This window comes from Dreissena polymorpha, unplaced genomic scaffold, assembly GCF_020536995.1.
Source record: "Dreissena polymorpha isolate Duluth1 unplaced genomic scaffold, UMN_Dpol_1.0 chrUn020, whole genome shotgun sequence".
Taxonomy (NCBI): domain Eukaryota; kingdom Metazoa; phylum Mollusca; class Bivalvia; order Myida; family Dreissenidae; genus Dreissena; species Dreissena polymorpha.
Window position 1 is genome coordinate 250,264 of NW_026273334.1, and position 18,529 is coordinate 268,792.

The 18,529-nt window shown below is 37.1% G+C and overlaps 1 protein-coding gene across 4 annotated transcripts in view; it reads right to left on the reverse strand.

Annotated features, from left to right (window-relative positions):
* Positions 1-18,529, reverse strand: part of LOC127863612 (SWI/SNF-related matrix-associated actin-dependent regulator of chromatin subfamily E member 1-like) — a 51,107-nt gene that overhangs the window by 13,551 nt on the left and 19,027 nt on the right. For 3 of the 4 annotated variants that reach the window (XM_052403219.1, XM_052403216.1, XM_052403217.1), the window contains exons 12-16: positions 13,458-13,562; positions 10,418-10,576; positions 6,664-6,786; positions 3,489-3,610; positions 2,185-2,240 (exon numbers count right to left, since the gene is read on the reverse strand). In XM_052403219.1, coding sequence (XP_052259179.1) covers positions 2,185-2,240; positions 3,489-3,610; positions 6,664-6,786; positions 10,418-10,576; positions 13,458-13,562 — 565 coding nt within the window. The remainder of the gene's footprint in view (positions 1-2,184; positions 2,241-3,488; positions 3,611-6,663; positions 6,787-10,417; positions 10,577-13,457; positions 13,563-18,529) is intronic. The other variant, XM_052403218.1, reaches the window with a different exon arrangement.

Sequence of the window (18,529 nt, forward strand, 5' to 3'; positions counted from 1 at the left end):
TGGTAGGTGTTTGAAGCAGTAGTGTTCAACAGTACTTATATTCCAATGCCAAAATTGGGGGTATTTTACAAATATACATGTTCATGAAGGCACAAACATATTTTTTTATGAACCCATTTTTAGACATACATGCCAGACATCCAGATCTTGGCGGGACAGTCTTGCTCTTGGATGTTTGTTCCAGTGCCCCGATGTGACACAATTTGTCCCAACATTCATAAAAAATGACATACGTTTTATGAGGTCACAATAACATTCGCTATTCAAGCTCCGTCTGGCTTAAATTATAACCGCTAATCCCTTTATTGCCCCCTATTAACAAACCATATCTACTAGTTGAGTGATCCATTGTTGTTTTTGACACATTATCAGCGATTTATTGGCATATTATTAATTTTATCGGGCATTCACACAATGGTGTTTTTATGATAGGGGTCGCTTATTGCTAGCTATATATGCATTCTAGTGAATTAAAAGCAGACTGCTTATGTTTTCCATGGCCTCAATCAAGTCCAAAGATACTATTACGCAGTATTCTGTGTATTTTACCACCTGAGACTAAAAAACCTGCCATAACACCAGTTTTGTATATCAAACAAATTGAGCGCTGACCGATAAACATTGATGTTTCACATACATTTACTTTCGTTTTTGACTGTTTTTCAGAAAATAATTTTTACATATTTATTTAATTTAAATTTAGAGTTAATTGATGATTGGTTGTATAAAAACAAGTGCTCGATGCGCGCACATCACATTGAACGATCACATATGCTTCTGTTACTTCCGGAAAATGGAGAACGTATGTTTTCATGAAATTCTTAAACAGATTAATCATCAATATTTGCCGGAAATTATGAGGTTGTGTAAGTTATATACTGATTACTGACTACAGTAAAGGTGGCATTATTGATCGTTTTTAGGTGTCCTGCATTTTTGGTCATATGTCCTGACATTTTTAATGGAATGTCCCGATTTGGACATGAACATTTCTAGCATGTATGTTTTAGATGACAATAGTTATTAATTAAAAGGGATTAGTGACATTCAGCTGCAGCTATTTTTTGCTTCTGCTACACTAAAACATCAAAACAACTAGATGAAACACTACTAAGGCTTCTATTTTATAATTTTTTAAATAAACATTACAGTAGAATGAACAGTGTTACTATTATTTGATAAAGACCATTCATATTGTAAAATAGCATCCGTTTTCATATAGTGAAAAGAAAATAAGATGAATGTAAAAATATAAAACTGATTTCAAGGTCATTAATGGTAATAATATATATATCTAAGACTGAAACTTCCTGAACAACTTCCGTTTTCAAGAGCAAAGAGACATCATGAACCTGAGCGTGGTAAATAAGTATTTGATACATCAGTGGGTAATAGATAATATCAAATGTCATAAGGAATTAATATGGTATAAAATACTCTCAAAGGGACTCAATAACACGGAAGACATTCATACTTAAGTGGGCATACAAGATGGAAGTGATAACAAATAGTGTTTTCCTCACAAAAACATCATTTACCAAAGTATAGCTGTGTTTTATGAAGCAGCTTTGCTTTCACCCTTAAGGTGTCTCCTTTTAAAAATGATAATAATTACCTTATTTATTGCTGATTCTTTATAATACAAGTGCTTTATTATTGAATTTCTATAACACAATATAAAATGTCTACTTTTTAAACATGAACTCCTAGTGAAATGCATTGAACACATAATTGTCTGCCTAAGCATTGTGTACATGTCACTGCTATACATGAGCTGAGACATGATAAAAAGGGTCTTATGTCATTTGCAGCAAGCATTGCTCCATACAAGGCGGCACATTCGCATAGGCTGGTCTGGAGCTAACCTGTTGGCTTATGAAACAAAAAACTCTTGTGGGACTTTATGACAGACAGCGTTGCTCCTGACAAGACTGAAGGTAGGCGCAGGCTAGTCTGGAGCTAACCTGTCCTCCAATGAAACAAAAACTCTTTTGGGACTTTATGACAGACAGCGTTGCTCCTGACAAGACTGAAGGTAGGCCCAGGCTGCACATGTTATAAAACCTGTTTCACATGACGCAGCAAACATGATACTTTTCTTTACATTCGATGAAAAGAATGCTGCTGCTACACTGAGTGACATGTGGAGGAAAAGAACCTCGATCCACTAACATAGTACTGTACCTTTCCTGTTGGAGTTGGCTGCAGAGGCATCGTCTGTCTCCATGGTATCTTCAGATCTGAAAGCAACCAACAGAAATGAAAATATAACCATTTAAAGGAAATAAAAATGGATTTGAGTGTCATTGTATTTCTTTTTATTACATAAATTGGCAGATTTAAATATTGAGATTTTCAGAGATTAAGTCTGTTTTTGTAATTATAGCGACATATGCAGGCACTTTTTCCATTACCTAAAGAGAACTTAAATTGTTATCATAATTAAATCCTAGTATAATAAACAAATAATAAACAGTTCTATCCTTCTAAAAGGCTGATGTTTTTTTCAATCAAAGCTAAACTTAAAGTCAACCGTTCCTAACACAGGGCTAGCTTTCTGAAAAGATTAACACATTGCTCACCATAGACTCATTGTTAAGTCCGTAAGGTAAGAGATCACAGACTAGTGTACCTTAAAGGCTCTATAAAGGTGACAAATCCAGTTATTATGCATATCAACTGGTCTGATTTTTACCGGATTTCAGTTACTCTTGCATAAAAACTGCTAAAAAAACCAGCTTAGGTACAACGTTGTCAAGAATTATTGAAGATAAACTTGTTTCATAATTGGAAGAAATGTTTACATTTTTGCAACTAACATGATGTGTAGCCTCAGAGCGGTGACATATCCTAAAAATAGCCGAAAGAAATTCAATTTTAATTCTATTTTAAACAACTTTTAACCAGCAGAAAATAACTTATTAGATCACTACAAACGTTTTAACCATTTAGAAGAGACCTACTTTGTGGGTGATACCGGAAAACGTTAAAAATCATCGTTATATTTTTGGTGACCTGAGTCACTTTCACTTTCTCTTTTCCGAGTAAACAGCGATGTAAATAAACTGATTGTTTGTAAACACAATTGACTTGGAGGACACTTTATTTTGAGCTCAAAACAAGTTGTTTTGCTTATTTTTTATTGTAATGTCCAATAGCATATATATATTGTTTTTTGATAACCTTTATAAATAAAATATGAAAAAAATATTTAAAAATCGGTAAATAATTACGGATCTTCACCTTTATAGAGCTTTTAAAGAATGCTTAGTATCATCTCCACTCATCTGTTCTGCCTGCTGTATGGCCTTACCTAATAGAGTGCTGTGTATTATCCCCACCAATCTGTTCAGCCTGCTGTATGGCCTTACTCAATAGAGTTCTGAGTATCATACCGGCCCATCTGTTCTGCCTGGTATATGGCCTTACCTTATAAGAGTGCTGTGTATTATGCCTGCCCATCTATTCTGCCTGGTATATGGCCTTACCTAGTAGAGTGCTGTGTATCATCCCCGCCCATCTGTTCTGCCTGCTGTATAGCCTCCAGGTCGTCATACTCCTGGGTCCCCACACTGTCATCATCATCCTCACCATCACCTCCATCCTCACACTGGAACACCAACAACTGTTTCAGCATGGTAACCAACAGTGTCAGCATGGTTACCAACTGAATCACCATGCTAACCAACTGTTTCACTATGGTTACCAACTGTGTCACCATGGTTACCAAATGTTTATGGTAATCAACAGTGTCACCATGGTTACCTAGAACTGTGTAAACATGGTAACCAACTGTGTCACCATAGTTACCAACTGTAACACACTGGTTATCAACTGTTATCCAATGGTTACTAACAACTGTGCCAATATGGTAACCAACTGTCACCATGGTTACCATGAACTGTGTCACCATGGTAACTGTGTCACTTTGGTTACCAACTGTGTTTACATGGTACACCAAAAGTGTCAGCATGGAAACCAACATTAAAACAAACTGGGTCATCATAGTGTCTGAAAGTTACCATACAGTAACCACAGTATAACAAATAAGTAACAAGAGGGCCTGAAAGGCCCAAAGTCGCTCACCTGAGATTCAAAGGAACTGACCTGTTCTGTGCAGCCCAAGATGTCATTAGAACAAAATGTTCTTACCAACTTTCATGACTAGTGAACACCCTGGCAGCCACGTTTTTCAACAGAACCATTTTCATATACATCCAAGATATCATTTAAACAAATATACTGACAAAGTTTCATGAAGATTCATAAGTCCATATAAGGAAAAAAGCCCCGCCCACTGGTGGCCATGTTTTTCAAGCAACTGGAACCATTTTCAAACTTGTCCAAGATATCATTGGGACAAATCTTCTGATAAAGTTTCATAATGATCGTACAATAAATATGGCTTCTAGAGTGTTAACAGGGTTTAACTATAGCCATATAAGAAAAAATGTCAAGCCCCCTTGGCGGCCATGATTTTCCACCAACCGGAACCATTTTCGAACTTATCCAAGATATCATTGGGAAAAATCGTCTGACCAAGTTTCATGATGATCGGACAATAAATGTGGCCTCTAGAGTGTTAATAAGGTTTTACTAAAGCAATATATAGCCATATTAGGAAAAATGCCCCGCCCCCTGGGGGCCATGTTTTTAAAGCAACCGAAACCATTTTGGAATTCATCCAAGCGTCATTGGGACAAATCTTCTGGCCAATTTTCATGAAGATAGGAAATTAATGAGGCCTCTAGAGTGAAATTTCTCTTAGGAAAAATGCCCCGCCCCCTGGTGGCCATGTTTTTCAACCAACCGGCATCATTTTTGAACTTGTCCAAGATATTATTGGGATGAATCTTCTGACCAAGTTTCATAAAGATCCGACAATAAATATGGCCTCTAAAGAGTTAACAAGATTTTACTATAGCCATATATAGCCATATAAGGAAAAATGCCCCACCCCTTGGCAGCCATGTTTTTCAAGCAAACAACCATTTTCGAACTCGTTCAAGATATCAATGAAACCAATGTTTTGACCAAGTTTCATGATGATTGGGCAAAAATTGTGACTTCTAGAGTGTTCACAAGGTTTCTCTAAAGCCATATAAGGAATACTGCCCCGCCCCCTGGCGGCCATGTTTTTCAACAGACTGGAACCATTTTTAAACTCAACCAACATATAATTTAGACAAAGTTACATTAAGATTGGGCATCAAATGTGACTTCTTCTGAGTTCAAAAGGTTTTTCTTTTTTTTGACCCAGCATGACCCAGTTTCGAACTCAGTCGAGGTATCAATGGGACAAATGTTCTGACCAAGTTTCATGAAGATCCGACAATAAATGTGGCCTCTGGAGCGTTCACAAGGCAAAAGTTGACGCCGCACCACGCACAACGCACGACGGACAAAAGGTGATCACAAAAGCTCACCATGAGCACATTGTGCTCAGGTGAGCTAACAACAGCAACCTTGTCAATACAGTCGAAACTGACCTTACGGCCACCTGAATTTACCGGTCACCTGCAGACAACGGTCAGTCTGGAATCCCCCCGACGAAAAACACTCTATATTACACTTGAATTTAACGGCCACCTCACCATAACGGCCAACGGCCACTATATTCCACTCCGAAATTCATGTTTGACCTGAAATCAACGGTCACGCGTCAGTCGTCTCGAGTCGCGAAAATTAAAAACACAGCACATTATTCGTCCGTATATTTTGCGTTTAAAGCGTCTGAAAGCGGTAATTGTCTATGATATTATAAAAGCGCCCCGCTGCGAGTAAACAAATTATAAGGTGTTGAGAAGGTTTCTTTTCCGGGGATAATTGTGGGGGTATCTTAAAAAGAAAATATATCAGAGTTTATGACTTCTTGAAAGTAATTATTGCTAAATTAAATGACAGCTATTTCTTTGAATTAGAACGGTACAATAACACCGTACTATCGGTTTATGACACCGAATCCGCTTTTTAGACTTTTACGGACGTGACGTCAACGGAACATGACAAGCTTTATTTACTGAATGAATGAGATGCATGAGTAAACAATTATACCAGCGTTAATAAAGTCATTGTTTAATTTAACAATATGAAATTAAATCAATCTAAAAGATATTATTCTCTATTATTCAATGTACACGCGCAAGTTAATTCTGTTATTATGCTTAGTTAACGGCAATGAGCATTTGTTTTACACTGTATGCAAACGACTGGGTGGGGTAACGACATAGTAATAGTACCAACTGACCAACCTTCTTAAAATTGTGATCCGAATTCAACGGTCACCTGTGGACAACGGTCACTTTGATCATTTCCCTTGACTGACCGCTGAATTCAGGTTTGACTGTATAGTATTTCATGATACAACAATCATCATCATCTTCTTCTCCACAAATATCATCATCTTCTTCTTCTGTCTTAGTTGAATAAGGAGCATTTGTATTTTTTAATGCAGGATGAAAAAGAGGCACATGCACAACTTAATATGATGAGCAAAAATGAATGCAGGTTTGAAATTGTACGTTGAAAGTGTAGAGGATAGGTTTGAGGCTACAGACACACTTACTTAGTGATTCCAGTGCAGCTCTCTTTTTCTCAAAACACGAGCTATGATATTAAATATCAGAGTTTTCTGTACCCAGACACACTAGAGCTATGCGTTACCTCATTCCCAGGCAGGGTAGCAACATTGGCCTGGCTGAGATGCTGCTGTCCATTCACGGGGGCCATCACCGCTCCAGTGGTTGCAAACTGGGGCTGGGGTATGTACGACACCAGGGGCAGCACCTGGACATGGTAGATATTTGTATACTGCATCAGGGGTTTGACCAATCTTTATAATTCAAATAGAACCTTAGTTTAATTTAAGTCTATTTATTTTAGCTTGATTGCAGCGACAGCCTTAGTCTTATTGCTATGTTCTTGAGTCTGTTTCCTGGGTAGAACCAGTACTTGTCATCTTTGGGGGAGATCTAAAGAACACTCACACAGTGATAATTCAAACATTTGACTTCCTGTTTGATTGCCGACACAATGTCCTCTAGGTCATGGTGACCTTGCATAAGCATTTTAAACAATCTTAATACATCAAACACGTCCTAAAACCTAACATGACTGTATAGCCTACTTTACACTTTATCCTGTGTAAAACAACTAGCCAGGGTATTATTTAAGAGCCATCTCAAGGGGAGAACACTGCCCAATGCCCCTTGAATAATTCAATGAATCTCTTCATTGGTATATAGATCCAACAAAGTTAACAGCTATTTGTAAAATAAGTTTGACATTGAAAAGGAGGAAATCAGAAGGAGGAGAAATCACATCCATAAAAAAGGAAGCAAGAATATTTTTCGGCGCAATAGCAATATGATTTCATCAACATCAAATGTCGCAGCTTTCACTAAAACAAGAGCGACGCATAACGGGTGCCAACGCTTGGCTGGGAGTGCAGTTTTGAATAAATGAAAGCTTGTCAGATTTTTTTTTTTTGAGGTAACAGTGACCTTGACCTTTGACCTAGTGACCCAAAAATGGTTGTGGCGTGTAGAACTCATCAAGGTGCATCTACATATGAAGATTCAAAGTTGGAAAAGGTGGAAGCACTTTGATTTTAGAGCAAAATGTCAAGGTTTTAGCACGACGCCGGCGGACGGCTAATGACATGACGAGCTTGCTATGATAATACATAGGGTTTTCTCCCAAAACGCCGAGCTTATAATTACTTTTTCAGGGTTTGTGAGTGAGCTTGCCAAAGGCTTTCCAAATAAAAATTGTCTTAACTTTTTCAATAAAATATGATATGATATGAAAACTTTAAAGAACCTATATAATTATCTGCAATTGTTTAAGCACATATAAATGTTTTCTTGTAATACAATAACAGCTCTAAACAAGAGGGCCTGAAAGGCCCAAAGTCGCTCCCCTGAGATAACAACATATTATTGGGACAAATCTTTTGACCAAGTTTCACGAAGATCGGAAAATAAATGTGGCCTCTAGAGTGTTAACAAGGTTTTACTAAAGCCTTATAAGGTAAAATGCCCCGCCCCCTGGAAGCCATGTTTTTCAACCAACCGGCATCATTTTTGAACTCTTCCAAGATATAATCGGGATGAAACTTCTGACCAAGTTTCATGAAGATCAGACAGTAAATGTGGCCTCTAGAGTGTTAACAAGATTTTACTATAGCCATATAAGGAAAAATGCCCCTCCCTTGGAAGCCATTTTTTCAAGCAAACATAATTATTTTCGAACTCATCCAAGATATCATTGAGACCAATCTTCTGACCAAATTTCATGAAGATTGGACAATAAATGTGGCCTCTAGAGTGTTAACAATGTTTTACTATAGCCATATAAGGAAAAATTCCCCGCCCTTGGTGGCCATGTTTTTAAAGCAACCGAAACCATTTTCGAACTCATCTAAGATATCATTGGGACAAATCTACTGACCAAGTTTCATGATGATTGGAAAATAAATGTGACCTCTAGAGTGTTAACAAAGTTTTGCTATAGCCATATAAGGAAAATTGCCCCGCCCCCGTGGTGGCCATGTTTTTCAACCAACTGGCATCATTTTTGAACTCTTCCAAGATATTATTGGGATAAATCTTCTGACCAAGTTTCATGAAGATTGGATTATTAATGTGGACTCTAGAGTGTTAACAAGATTTTACTATAGCCTTATATAGCCATATTATGAAAAATGCCCGCCCCTTGGCGGCCATGTTTTTCAAGCAAACGCAACCATTTTCGAACTCATCCAAGATATCATTAAGACAAATCTTATGACCATATTTCATTTAGATTGGACAATAAATGTGGCCTCTAGAGTGTTAACAAGGTTTTACTATAGCATAATAAGGAAAAATGCCCCGCCCCCTGGCGGCCATGTTTTTCAATCAACCGGCCTCATTTTCGAACTCGTCCAAGATATTATTGGGATGAATCTTCTGATCAAGTTTCATGAAGATTGGACAATAAATGTGGCGTCAAGAGTGTTAACATGATTTTACTATAGCCATATTAGGAAAAATGCCCCACCCCTTGGCAGCCATGTTTTTCAAGCAAATATTACCATTTTTGAACTCATCCAAGATATAAGTGGGACAAATCTTCTGAGCAAGTTTCATAAAGATCAGAAAATAAATGTGGCCTCTAGAGTGTTAACAAGGTTTTACTAAAGCCATGTAAGGAAAAATGCCCCGCACCCTGGCGGCCATGTTTTTCAACCAACCGGTATCATTTTCAAACTCGTCCAAGATATTATTGGGATGAAACTTCTGACCAAGTTTCATGAAGATCGGACAGTAAATGTGGCCTCTAGAGTGTTAACAAGATTTTACTATAGTCATATATAACCATATAAGGAAAAATGCCCGCCCCTTTGCGGCCATGTTTTTCAAGCAAATGTAACCATTTTCGAACTCATCCAAGATATCATTAAGACAAATCTTTTGACCATATTTCATCAAGATTGGACAATAAATGTGGCCTCTAGAGTGTTAACAAGGTTTTAATATAGCCATATGAGGAAAAATGCCCCGCCCCCTGGCAGCCATGTTTTTCAATCAACCGGCATCATTTTCGAACTTGTCCAAGATATTATATTGGGATGAATCTTCTGACCAAGTTTCATGAAGATTGGACAATAAATGTGGACTCTAGAGTGTTAACAAGATTTTACTATAGCCATATAAGGAAAAATGCCCCGCCCCTTGGCAGCCATGTTTTTCAAGCAAAGGTTACCATTTTTGAACTCCTCCAAGATATCAGTGGGACAAATCTTCTGAGCAAGTTTCATAAAGATCGGAAAATAAATGTGGCCTCTAGAGTGTTAACAAGGTTTTACTATAGCCATGTAAGGAAAAATGCCCCGCCCCCTGGCGGCCATGTTTTTCAACCAACCGGCATCATTTTCAAACTCGTCCAAATTATTATTGAGATGAATCTTCTGACGAAGTTTTATGAAGATCAGACAATAACTGTGGCAGCTAGAGTGTTAACAAGATTTTACTATAGCCATATATAGCCATATAAGGAAAAATGCCCCGCCCCTTGGAAGCCATGTTTTCAAGCAAACGTAACAATTTACGAACTCATCCAAGATATCATTGAAACCAATCTTCTAACCAAATTTCATGAAGATTGGACAATAAATGTGGCCTCTAAAGAGTTAACAATGTTGGCGCCGCACAACTGTCAACGGACGACGGACAAAAAGCGATCACAAAAGCTCACCATGAGCACGTTGTGCTCAGGTGAGCTAAAAACAAAACAAATTAAACTGCCTCACACCATGACAAAACTATGCTCAAAAGCTGATTAATGACCTTAAAGTTACAATTAGAAATAACTTATCATTTTCAATGACATAACTAAACAATATTCAATAGCACTTATGGTCATTCATATTTACATCAGGCACCTGCTGTGTATTCACTGCCGGTACCAGCTCCCCACTGTTCTCAGACTGATTTTCCCCCGCTGCCTTTACTTGTTCCTCCATTTTGCGTCTTTCTTCGTCCAGTCGTCGCTGTTCTTCATCCATTAAAGCCTGCTTCTTTCTTTCTTCCTCCTATGGAAGAAAATGTTTTATTTTGTTAAAACTAACAATGTTTCACTGACCCAGATGCCACTTCAACACATGTTTGGACACAAAATAATTGCAATATATTTTACATGTATAGCCAAAGGGCCAAAACTGGTCCCATTCAAAATTCCTTTCTTAAATTAAGCTGTGAACGTTTAATTGAAATTCCCCACTTGGTAAGGAGTTGAACACACAGTTTGGGAAATAATTTTGCAAGACCTCATTGCGGCTAGAATACCTTTTTATACAATTATCTACACTTTATTAAATAGTGAGAGTTTGAGTGAGATTCACCAATAAATTAAACAGGAGTCCAAACACAACAGTTGAGACTATACATTTTATAGTGTCAACTGTGAAAGAAAGAGAAAAATCGGCCCACTTACTAAATAGGAGTTGAAACCCCAAGCTTCAGGCAACTATGAATTCTACGTTTGAAAAACAAGCATAAGGTCATAATTCTGCCAAAATTTCTTGCACACCTAAATCTTTTCTTCAAGATCATCTACACAATAAGATAATTCAACTAAAAAGTTTCAGCAAGATCCACTTAATTGTTAAAGAGGAGATAAAAAAACACCTTTGGAACGTATGTAAGTATGTACAAGAACAGACAAGTGCAATTCATAACGATTCTTAAATTTGGTAAAATGAATTATAAATTTAATGAACAACCAATTTCAGCCTTATAATTAACATCTAATTTTTTTTATTTAGGTTTTGAATAGAAATACTTGTCATATCCACAAGCTAACAGCTAAGAGAATTCTTTAATTAATGCCTCCAGACAATTTGAAATATGACTCATTTCAATGTAATTCTTTGCATTCAAAGGTTTATGTATAGAAATATAAACTAGAATATGTTACAATATTGATGAATAATACACCAAGATGATGCATTTTGTAATAACTTGCATGATGTAATAGAATATCAAAATCGATAAAGGATCACAACTTTTGTAATTTTTAATGTAAGCAAAAAATGCACATGTGCAACTTAATATCATGAGAAACAACGCCTTCAACAGGCCTCGACACTAACGGTGGTCCGGGGACCCGAGGCCCCCAGATTTTGGCGAGGACCACCAGTTCTTTCAAGCTGGGTGGTCCTCCGGGAACCCTAAATTTATAGAACCACTTTTGTCTTGATTGACCATTTGAATTTTTATAAGTGCCTCCAATTTTTAAAGAGCGGCGTATAAAAAAAAAAAGGTAAAATCTTATCCAAAAATGTACAGCGAATCGAAAGCAAGCGACTGAGCATTAGCGGCCAGCGTCTGTCAGTTGTAAATTTTGATTTTCGACGATATAAGCGACCTACATTGCAGAGTATATTGAAATCACTGAAGCGTGTAAGTGTTACAAACGGTGTTTTTACTGCTTTTGTCAAGTTTTATGGGGGTTATTATCGGATTATTAATGGCTCATTTATGATATTGAGCCCCCAAAAAAGTAACACTGGGACAAACTGTCACGACGATCAGTAATTATAATAATTATTAGGGCCGCTATTTCTTTAATCAAAATCTTAGGCAAGAGCATTTAATTTCCCTCAAAATCACATGCCGGTATACACTTTTTTCTACAGGTATTTGTGAGCATTTCTGTTTAATAGTTCCATTATTATAATGACCTTAGAAGGATATAATTTGATTAAGATACCAACAATTTCTGAAATAAAAAGTATATCGTTCACTTGGTGTACTATATTTCGGTTATGTTCAAATTCGGACATTTAAAGATAGTGACATGTATGTGTTTGTTTGTTGTTGATAGTTTGTAAAAAAAATATGCTTTATGTTATTTCAGGCAACTTGAATAGATGGTGGTAATTATCTGGACCTTTCTGTCAGGAAATAGGCGTGAAAAACTATAATTTAATTGATCCTGGAAATCATCCACCACTAACAGAAAACGTTTTAACAACAGAAGCTGATGTATGACATGTCCAAATGACCATATATAACTGTTTAACAAATTAACTGAGATGATTTATTTTCTGATGTTTTATATTTCTTGTTCCCTTTCAAATGATGTAAATTGGTGTGATTCTATGTTTAAATAATTAATTTTGAAAAATTAAGGCAGCATACTGTTTAATACATTGAAGTTAACATTGTTATATTATTTTGGTTATCTGTGTTGTTTATCAAGTTGAAAAAAATGGTATTTATATACAAATAAAGCTTATTTAGACTTATGAAGGTATGACTTATGAAGGTACTTATTGTTTTTTATGTAATAATATACTTTTTAAAGTGATAATATAGGCAATATCATTAATGTAGTAAGGTTTCTTTAAATGATTGTTCTTATTAATAAGGTTGGAATATTCGACAGTTTTCACGGCGCGAAAAAGTTGCAACAAGTTTTTTTGGGCCAGTGAAATCCCTGAATGCGCATAATTACCTTTTATTTCTTAAAAGTTTATAATAAGAATTTCCGAAACACTAAGTTCTGGCGGCGAAGGGCAATGCTGAAGATGATAATGCTGAAAATGATTATGACAAGGATGACGATGCTGATGATGAAATACATGATATCAAAAGTTTAGAAGACAAGGTTATGAGCTTTTAATGGGTCTGCCTTAAATGGAAACCGAATTGAATATAGGAAATAAAAATGTGTACTAGTATGCTTCTTGTACTTATTTGCCCTTACGCCGAGAGTAGCTGTGTGTTGAAACAAGAGGGAACCCTAGTTTAAGTGAGGGCCACCAAAAGTTGAAATTAAGGTTCCCTCCGGGTACCCTGTCAAAAAAGTTAGTGTCAAGGCCTGTTCAAGTTTAAATGGAGTACCTCGACTAAGTGACAAATTACAGAAATATAATCCAGTATTCCAATATCATCTAAGGGAACACTAGCCTGTTTAGCAAGGGTCTCTGCCTGCTTCAGCCTCAGTTCTTCTTTTGCCTTCACAATCATGCCTTGGAACATGTCATCAGATATCTGGGGCTTGCTTTCACACAACTGAAACAGACATCACACACTTATAATTACAACTTCTGTTACATTCATATGAATGCTGCATTATGATTGGATAATTTGTTCACATGACCGGTTTTTCATTTTCTGATGAACCCACATCATATTCAAATTTAAACATGAATATTCATGGCACCACTTTCTGATCATAAACAAGTTGCCGAAATGACGTAATGTTTTGCGCGAAACTTAATGAAGTTGCTTTTTATTGGTATACGGTTTGACGGACATGAAACCAAAACTGAAAATAGATTCATACGCTAGATTAAAAAGGACTTGTATGACCCTTACCACGATAGAATTTCAGCTTTAAGATCATTTGGTGTTGTAATTATAAGAATTGAATAGCATTTTTCTGCATTTCATTGGTGTATGAACTGTTGGGAAAATACACCTAATTTATGCATAAACGCCGTTCATACACAGATGAAATGCAGAAAAATGCTTTTCAATTCTTAACACAATTGTGCCTTGGAAAATGTCATCAGATATCTAGGGCTTGCTCTCACACAACTGAAACAGGCATCACACACTTCACAATCATGCCTTGGAACATGCCATCAGATATCTGGGGCTTGCTTTCACACAACTGAAACAGACATCACACACTTCACAATCATGCCTTGGAACATGTCATCAGATATCTGAGGTTTGCTTTCACAAAACTTAAACAGACATCACACACATCACAATCATGCCTTGGAACATGTCATCAGACATCTGGGGTTAGCTCTCACACAACTGAAACAGACATCACACACTTCACAATCATGCATTGAGACATGTCATCAGATATCTGGGGCTTGCTCTCACACAACTGAAACAGGCATCACACACATCACAATCATGCCTTGGAACATGTCATCAGACATCTGGGGTTAGCTCTCACACAACTGAAACAGACATCACACACTTCACAATCATGCCTTGGAACATGTCATCAGATATCTGGAGCTTGTTCTCACACAACTAAAACAGACATCACACACTTCACAATCATGCCTTGGGACATGTTATTAGATATCTGGGGCTTACTCTCACACAACTGAAACATACATCACACACTTCACAATCATGCCTTGGAACATGTCATCAGATATCTGGGGCTTACTCTCACACAACTGAAACAGACATCACACACTTCACAAAATCATGCCTTGGGACATGTCATCAGATATCTGGGGCTTACTCTCACACAACTGAAACATACATCACACACTTCACAATCATGCCTTGGGACATGTCATCAGACATCTGGGGCTTGCTCTCACACAACTGAAACATACATCACACACTTCACAATCATGCCTTGGGACATGTCATAAGATATCTGGGGCTTACTCTCACACAACTGAAACAGACATCACACACTTCACAATCATTCATTGGAACATGTCATCAGATATCTGGGGTTTACTCTCACACAACTGAAACAGACATCACACACTTCACAATCATGCCTTGGGAAATGTCATCAGATATCTGGGGCTTACTCTCACACAACTGAAACATACATCACACACTTCACAATCATGCCTTGAGACATGTCATCACAGATACCTGGGGCTTGCTCTCACACAACTGAAACAGGCATCACACACTTCACAATCATGCATTGGAACATGTCATCAGACATCTGGGGTTTGCTCTCACACAACTGAAACAGACATCACACACTTCACAATCATGCCTTGGGACATGTCATCAGATATCTGGGGCTTACTCTCACACAACTGAAACATACATCACACACTTCACAATCATGCCTTGAGACATGTCATCAGATATCTGGGGCTTGCTCTCACACAACTGAAACAGGCATCACACACTTCACATTCATGCCTTGGAACATGTCATCAGACATCTGGGGTTTGCTCTCACACAACTGAAACAGACATCACACACTTCACAATCATGCCTTGGAACATGTCATCAGATATCTAGAGCTTGTTCTCACACAACTAAAACAGACATCACACACTTCACAATAATGCCTTGGGACATGTCATCAGATACCTGGGGCTTACTCTCACACAACTGAAACATACATCACACACACACTTCACAATCATGCGTTGGAACATGTCATCAGATATCTGGGGCTTACTCTAACACAACTGAAACAGACATCACACACTTCACAATCATGCCTTGGGACATGTCATCAGATATCTGGGGCTTACTCTCACACAACTGAAACATACATCACACACTTCACAATCATGCCTTGGGACATGTCATCAGATATCTGGGGCTTGCTCTCACACAACTGAAACATACATCACACACTTCACAAAATCATGCCTTGGGACATGTCATCAGATATCTGGCGCTTACTCTCACACAACTGAAACAGACATCACACACTTCACAATCATGCCTTGGGACATGTCATCAGATATCTGGGGCTTACTCTCACACAACTGAAACAGACATCACACACTTCACAATCATGCCTTGGAACATGTCATCAGATATCTGGGGCTTACTCTCACACAACTGAAACAGACATCACACACTTCACAATCATGCCTTGGGACATGTCATCAGATATCTGTGGATTGCTCTCACACAACTGAAACAGACATCACACACTTCACAATCATGCCTTGGAACATGTCATCAGATATCTGGGGCTTACTCTCACACAACTGAAACAGACATCACACACTTCATTATGGTTAAGAACATGGCCAGGTAGTTGTAAACACAAAACAAAAGCACACTCAAGAAACGTTGCAAATTACATCATATGGCAATTTACACACAAGGAATGTGATAATAATGATCTTTGGCCTGTATCAATAACCTTGACCTTTAAACTAGGTAGTGTCTCAAACAAGAGCTGTCAGAGGACAGCGCGCTCGCCTATTAGAGTGCTTTACAGTATTACGTAAGCCATCATGGGGAAATTGTTAATATACAATAATTTATAAGATGATTTTTCAAAAATAAAAAAAGGAAAAAAAATTATGTTTTTTGGGGGAGGGGGTTGAGAGGGGGTATAATGTGGGGTGTATTCAATTATTAGACGATCTTTCAAAAATAAAAAAAGGAAAAAAAAAATTGGGGGGGGGGGGGGTAGGGGGGGGACTAGGGGAGGGGGTGAGAGGGAGGTATAATGTGGGTGGGGTAATTTATTAGATGATGTTAAAAAAAAAATTGTGGGGGGGAGGTTCGGGGGGTAGGGGGGTGAGAGGGGGGTATAATGTTGGGTGGGGTAATTTATTAGATGATGTTTAAAAAAAAAAATTGGGGGGGGGAGAGGATGGGGGGGGAAAGGGATTCTGGGTAGGGGCGTGGGGTATTTTTTGGGGTGGAATCCATTGTGGCATTCAGGTAAGTGTTGTTTTGTCAAAGTAATAATAAAATGTGATCATAAATAAAGAAGTTATGGCAATTTAAGCAAAATGTTTAATAATCTAAGTGTTAAAGGGGCCATAATTATGTCAAAATGCTTGATACAGAGGTCTGCTCTTGTTTATAGGTTGGGGTCATGTTGGTGAACAAGTATGCAAAATATAAAAGCAATATGTCAAAGGATATAGGAAATATTTGGGGTAGTACGCAAAGTTAAACATAGATTTATCAATAATATGCATATTCTAAGTATAAAAGGGGCAATAATTCTATCAAAATGCTTGATACAGTTGTATGCTCTTGTTTATAGGTTGGGGTCATGATGGTAAACAAGTATGCAAAATATGAAAGCAATATGTCAAGGGACATTGAAAATATTTGGGGTAGTAAGCAAATTTTAACATTTGCTGCATATTCTAAGTGGAAAAGGGGCCATAATTATGACAAAATGCTTGATAGAGTTGTCTGCTCTTGTTTATAGGTTGGGGTCATGTTGGTAAACAAGTATGCAAAATATAAAAGCAATATGTCAAAGGATATAGGAAATATTTGGGGTAGTACGCAAAGTTTAACATAGATTTATCAATAATTTGCATATTCTAAGTATAAAAGGGGCAATAATTCTATCAAAATGCTTGATACAGTTGTATGCTCTTGTTTATAGGTTGGAGTCATGATGGTGAACAAGTATGCAAAATATGAAAGCAATATGTCAAGGGACATTGAAAATATTTGGGGTAGTACGCAAACTTTAACATTTGCTGCATATTTTAAGTGGAAAAGGGGCCATAATTATGACAAAATGCTTGATAGAGTTGTCTGCTTTTGTTTATAGGTTGGGGTTATGTTGGTTAACAAGTATGCAAAATATGAAAGCAATATGTCAAGGGACAATGAAAATAATTCGGGTAGTACAAAAACTTTAACATTTGCACGGAAACGAAAAGGCCAACGCCGGGGTGAGTAGGATAGCTCCACTATATATATTTCATATATAATAGTTGAGCTAAAAATTGCCATCATGAGTTGTTGTCCCAGTCTAAAATTGTCTAGACACTTACTCATAACGGCAAATTTTAAAAGACCAAGATATTAAATAAATTGTGCACTAAGTCAAGTTGATTTCTGAGGCTTTTGAGATATTAGAATAATATAAATGTTGCTAAAAAAGTTCCTTCAAGTGAATATACAAAGGGCAATGAATCCCTAAAATACCTACAAACATCGAAATAAAATTTTAATTAATCAGTATTTAACAGAAGCACAGTGATAACAAAATATCAGACATTCCCAAAAGTATTTTGAGTTCACAGGACATTCGGTCCTATGCACTTAAAAAACTTGCAGGTCCGGAATGGGATTCATAGGACCTAAACATCACGTCACCGACTCAAATTTATTGACATAATGATAATTAGGAAAAAGTAATGGAAAATAAGCAACACAACACTGAACACTAACAAATCAAAAAACACAGTTTTCTAAATAAAAAAAGTTTAACCAAAAATTAGTTAAACACAAAACAATTTCTCAATTTAAAATACAATTATTGTATGCAAATATCTGTATAAACAAAGGTTTTTGGATACTGA